The sequence below is a fragment of the Leiobunum rupestre genome, chromosome 1 (assembly GCF_980474605.1).
Source record: "Leiobunum rupestre chromosome 1, qqLeiRupe1.1.hap1, whole genome shotgun sequence".
In the NCBI taxonomy this organism is placed as follows: Eukaryota; Metazoa; Arthropoda; class Arachnida; order Opiliones; family Sclerosomatidae; genus Leiobunum; species Leiobunum rupestre.
Window position 1 is genome coordinate 88,133,261 of NC_143384.1, and position 5,636 is coordinate 88,138,896.

The 5,636-nt window shown below is 42.4% G+C and overlaps 2 protein-coding genes across 2 annotated transcripts; both read right to left on the minus strand.

The window, feature by feature from the left end:
• Positions 1-798: 798 nt before the first annotated feature.
• On the minus strand, positions 799-2,011 carry LOC149968704 (uncharacterized). Its single transcript, XM_090168763.1, has 2 exons — positions 1,818-2,011; positions 799-1,435 (listed from the first exon to the last, which is right to left on the minus strand). Exons 1-2 carry the CDS (start codon positions 2,009-2,011, stop codon positions 799-801), a joined length of 831 nt encoding a protein of 276 aa, XP_090024889.1.
• A 799-nt stretch (positions 2,012-2,810) lies between these two features.
• On the minus strand, positions 2,811-4,692 carry LOC149968705 (uncharacterized). The gene is made up of 2 exons (XM_090168775.1): positions 4,461-4,692; positions 2,811-4,399 (listed from the first exon to the last, which is right to left on the minus strand). The coding sequence occupies exons 1-2, from the start codon at positions 4,690-4,692 to the stop codon at positions 2,811-2,813; spliced, it is 1,821 nt and encodes a 606-aa protein (XP_090024901.1).
• Between the last annotated feature and the right edge of the window lie 944 nt (positions 4,693-5,636).

The window sequence follows — 5,636 nt, forward strand, 5'->3', positions numbered from 1 at the left end:
AAAGGAGAACATGATGAGTACAAAACTTCTTGCTTATATACTACTAAATTTGTTATTTTTTGACAATCTATTACCAAGAATGTATTGAGGTTACTAAGAATATTTGAGCATAGCATTAAACCCTGGTACCATCCTCGCAGCTTTTGTGGAGAAAGTTCGTCTGCATTTAGGGCACATTCAAGGTTATACCATATAGCAAACTTGAATGGGAAAGCAGAAGAATTTAAGTGCTAAAGGCTGCGAGGATGGGAATCAGAATCCTGTAGTCCAATATTCTTAGTAACCTCAATACATTCTTGCTATTACGTATGCTTTTACAAAAAAGTTCTTAATCGCTTTTTTACGGTTTAACTTTATTTTTCATAAAAATTATAGTTCAGTCTGCAACATCCTCCGGCCCGATGACACCGTCGTTTTCTGATAATTCAAGGTTCTGCAACATCCGGATGGCTCGTTTTAGGATGGTCCCGCAGGAAGGCGAACCGCGCTGGATGTTATCTGCTTGTCTCGTCCAGGATAGAGTTCAACTATACGTCCAATCTTTCAAACATGAAGGGAAAATACTGGTCGGCTATTAGAACGATGTCGTCTTTACGGAACTCGGGGCAGCCACGGATGACAGAGCTAGAGTACGCTGAACGTAATTCCATTAAGTAATTTTGCCGCCAACGTTTCCAAAATTGATTTAACAGCATTTGACGGTACTTCAACTTCTTAATAAGAACGGCTCGGTTGTAAGAAGGTCCAGGTGTTTGGTTTTTAAAGTTTTGATCGGGTAACGAAACCAAAGGTCGGCCATTAAGAAAGTGGGCAGGTGTCAAGGGTTGTAGCTCTCCTGCTGCGAGAATTCAGGACCGCTTCAATTTCTGTTAGCGTGGTTGTTAACCCTTCAGGGCTCAAGGTGGTACGGCCGATGGTTTTGTTTAGGAAGGATTTAACTGAGTGGACGAGGCGTTCCCAGAATCCGCCCCACCAGGCAGCACGTTCCGCTATATACTTCCACTGGATTTCTTTATAGCGCAGGAACTCTTGTACTTCATTAGATTGGATGGTCCGGAACATCCCAGCCAGGTCTTTCTCGGAACGTTTGAACACTTTTGGGTTATCGGAGTAGAGAGTATTGCACATCCCTCGTCTTGCCAGGAATCGTCGAAAGGATAACAGGATCTTTTCAGCACTCATGTCGGTGACCAATTCTAAGTGTAGCGCTCGAGTGGCTGCACATGTAAAGAGTGCTATGTAGACTTTGGACTGCTGATTGGTCGCTTCATCATATACATAAAGTGGCCCGGCAAAGTCAACACCTGTGACTTGAAATGGTGCTGCTTCTGTGACTCGATCTCGTGGCGATGGTGCAAAAACTTGCCTTCCGTCTTTGACGGACAACCTTCGGCATATATAGCATTTCTGGATAACATTCTGACAAGCTGGCGACCTTGTAAGATCCAATATGTTTCACGTAACTGAGTCATTGTACTATTGAATCCTGTGTGCATGACCTTCTCGTGACAGTCTTTAACTAGCAGCCTTGTTAACTGGTGTTTTGATGGCAAGATTACTGGATGCTTTTCGTCGTTCTCAAGATTCGATTTCTGTAAACGTCCGCCAATACGTCGAATGCCATGGTCTAAGAATGGAGTGAATTGAGCTATCTTTGATGACTTGGATGGAGATTAACTATTCTTTAAGCAACTGCTTTCTGCTGCAAAAGATTCTTCTTGTACTTTTAGTAGCCAATGATTTCTTGCTAGGGCGATCTCTTCAGCGCATATCGGACCTCTGGCTCTTGCTTCTTGAGAAAGTCTGGCGTTTTTTACGAAACGCAAGATCCAGGCAGTGATACCAAATGTTTGGCTTTCTGAATGATACTTGTTAACGTAGAATAAAGCTTCTCAGGACTGTGACTTTTCTTTCTTCTTCGACTGTTTCGAGTTTGGCAAGTGACGTAAGAAACTTTGTTTTTGGCCATCGTTCTTCTACTTCTGATAAAAAGGTACGACCGTTCCACCATTTCCGATTGGCAATTATTTCTTTTACGGTACACCCTCTGGATGGCAAGTCTGCCGGATTGTATTGACTTCTTCAATGTGACCAGTGGCTAGGATAGGTTAAGGACTGAATCTCTGACGTACGATTAGCCTCGAAAGGTTTCCATTCTCGGGTTCGTCCTTGAATCCAATAAAGGACTATCTCTGAGTCGGACCAGCAGTGATATCTCGTGACCCTTCCTTCGAATACTGCCAGTGTACTTCTTGAAAGTCTAGCTCCTATGAGCGCTGCCATGAGCTCCAGTCGAGGTAGACTCTGTTTCTTCAGTGGTGCTACTAGTGATTTTCATGAGACTATTGATACTCCATAACTTCCAACTTCTGTATGTAGGTAACTGCGGCGTAGTATTTTTCGCTTGAAATCGCAGAAGAGATGGACTTCTACTCCAGTGACTATGCTTCCAGCGTTCTTGAAATACCATCTTGGTATGGCTAGTTGTTGCAAGTTTGGTAATTCCAGGCACCATCGCTCCATTCTGATTGAACTTCCGGAGGTAGCTTAACGTCCCATCATATGCCCAGTCTCCACAACTTCTGAAACAGACATTTGACCACGATGACAACGGGTGCTAGAAAGCCAATGGGATCGAATATTCTGGCAGCTGCTTGCAAGAGCCCTCTCTTGGTATCCTTCTTATGTGTCAGAAACTCTAGTAGTGAAGATATGTCGAACGTGAAGTGGTCCGGTTCTGGGTGCCAAGTAATTCCAAGAACTTTTAATTGCGAGCTCAGATGTTTGGATGTCAATTGTTTTGATCCGTTCTATGCACCCCATATGTCCATGATTTCTTCAAAACTGGCTACCCATTTTAGCAGGTTCATTCCGGCTCGTTTGAAAACTTCACGGGCTTGTTTGTGAAACTCAAGTGCTTCTTGAACTGAATCAGCGCCTCCCACATGATCATCGACGTATATAGTTTTATGAAGTATCTCGCATGTTTCTGGATAGTCTTCCTGTAGTTGATTGAAATGATATTGCAAGGTGGCAGTTAGCAAGAAGGGACTTGACGTGACTCCAAAGAGTACCCGCTTCATGCGTAGATGGAAGGTCTTCATTTCTTCCGGCCTAGTTAGCTCGTTAATCCACAGGAAGCGAACGTAGTCTCGATCTTTTGGCCATAGTGAAATTTGAAGAAATGCTTTCTCCACATCTGCCATAATACCCATTCTATGTCTTCTAAATTTAAGTATTATCTTCAAGAGGTCGGGATTGAGATTGGGACCCGGATGAAGACAGTCGTTTAATGACACTGCTCCTTTTCCCTTTGCCGAGGCATCAAACACTATGCGTGTCTTCGTAGTAGTTCTACCTTCACGCTCTACCGCAAAGTGTGGAACATAGTAGGATTCCCCTGATTTAGCTGCTATTTCTTCTTCTGGTACGAATTCGATAATATCTTCAGACAAGTAATCTTTGATGACTTCGTGAAGCTTTATAAATAGTGAACGGTCTTGATGGAATTTCTTGAGCAGGCTAGTCATTCTTCTTGTTGCTAATGACAAATTATTCTTGATCTCTGAATGCTCGGACTTCCAAGGTAACAGTACTTGGTATCTACCTTCCATCAATTTGATCGTAGCGTTGTGGTTATCAATGATAGCTTGCTCTGTGCTTCTTGCTGCTTGCTGGTCTTGAATCCCTAACCACTCAATATCCCAGAACTGTCTCATGTACTTGGATTGGAGTTCTTCTTCTACATTGATGATCATACATGTAGCTATTGTCGATTGAACGTTGAGATTTGCTGATACTGGCGTTGGACCTTGGACAGTCCAAACGAATATTGTCTCCACTGCTACTACGTCTCTTTCTGACTTCTCAAAATTCTTCTTGGATAGCTTCCAGTAGTAGCCTGCCATTTGCCTTCTTTTATCAGCTCCAGGAACACCAACAACAGTTCCGAAAATTATTAGCGCTTCAATGAGTGCGAGCTCGACTAATACTTTCGGGTCTGTTATACCTCTTAGGTTGACTCTGACTCGGTTTTGAATGTTTGTGGTTTCTCTTGCTTCCGCAAACGGATTAACTTTGATCAGTTCCTCAGATACGACTGGCAGGTTTAAGGCTCTTGTTACGTCTTCTCGAATAAATGACCGCTGACTGCCGTTGTCGAATATACATCTTGCTAGAACTTTCTTGCTGGCGCCTTCGATGAAGAGTACAAGGGTCTGGAGGTAAACTTGGGTGTCTCGGAGCCCAAAGTCTTTGAGTGGCATCAACCCAACTGCTATCTCCGTGGCTGGTTTCTCCGTCGTTACCGATTTTTCTCTGCGGATCGACGTATGATGATATCTATGGCAAACCAGGCATCTTGCTTTAGACCTGGAGCGGCGTGCTGGATGATCGACTCCTAGACAATTGAAACATCTGTTCTTGGCTTTGATTTTCTCAATTTTCTGCTCTATATTGACTTCCGAAAGGTCTGGACATGCCGGCTTCGCTCTTTGGTTTTTGATAATTCTCGACTCGTTTTTCTTCCAGGACTGGCTTGTCAATGATGAGTACGCGTTCTCTGTTTTTGACTTCTTTTCTTATGTAGTCAATAAGCATATTTACGTCCCAATCGTCTTTGTTTTTGTTACTCTTCTTATAGTCGAGGTTCAAATCGGAAGGTAAACAGTTCATTAATATGGTGTAGAGCATGATTCTAGCTTTATTCCTAGAGTGTCCTGACTCTTCATTGCCGTGTCGCAGGTGTCGTGCAGTTGACGAAGGCTTTGACGTCACTCGAATTCTTGACTGATGGTAGATGGATTAATCTGTTCATATGGGCCTGCATAGCGATATTCTTCTTTCCGAAAAGGTTCGGTTAGGTTTGGATTGCCTTTTCGTAATTCTCATCGGTTAAAGAATAGGCTTCTACTGCTCTGAATGAACCCCAAAAGGTCTGCCATTGGGTTACTCCGCCACTGAATTGTAGGTAAAAATAAATACTAAATTAGTAGAAAGTATGGAGCGCCAAACCGGCAGAAAAGGAATATAATCGCAAATAAATAATAGGAATCGTAAATAAATGATAGGAAACGCAAATAAATAATAGGGATCGCGAAAAATGATAGCCGCGAAAAAAATGACAAGACCGCGAAAAATTGATAAGACCGCGAAAAATTGATAAGACCGCGAAAAATTGATAAGTTCGCGAAAAAATGATAAGTTCGCGAAAAAATGATAAGTTCGCGAAAAAATGATAAGTTCGCGAAAAAATGATAAGATCGCGAAAAAATGACAAGACCGCGAAAAATTGATAAGACCGCGAAAAATTGATAAGACCGCGAAAAAATGATAAGTTTGCGAAAAAATGATAAGTTTGCGAAAAAATGATAAGTTCGCGAAAAAAAGATAAGTTCGCGAAAAAAAGATAAGTTCGCGAAAAAATGATAAGACCGCGAAAAAATGATAAAAACTCGAAACAATTAAAAGACCGCATATAAAAGATAAGAACCAGACGCCCTAGGAGACGATCTTTTATTTTTTAGAACCTGTATTAGCAGATGGTGTCAGTGTCGCTAACCGACATATTAGCAGGGTCAAGGAGCATAGGCAGGCAGGAAGACGAAACGAAAGGACTGAGCGCGCCAGCATCCTCG

What these genes read in the sequence shown, in the direction of transcription:
- LOC149968704 (XM_090168763.1), bottom strand. Translation starts at nt 2,011, where the DNA reads ATGGTGGAACGGTCGTACCTTTTTATCAGAAGTAGAAGAACGATGGCC. An exon ending in CTGCCTGGATCTTGCGTTTC is followed by an intron (nt 1,436 to 1,817) that starts GTAAAAAACGCC and finishes GGATCTTACAAG; the next exon opens with GTCGCCAGCTTGTCAGAATG.
- LOC149968705 (XM_090168775.1), bottom strand. Translation starts at nt 4,692, where the DNA reads ATGCTCTACACCATATTAATGAACTGTTTACCTTCCGATTTGAACCTC. An exon ending in CATGTCCAGACCTTTCGGAA is followed by an intron (nt 4,400 to 4,460) that starts GTCAATATAGAG and finishes TCAATTGTCTAG; the next exon opens with GAGTCGATCATCCAGCACGC.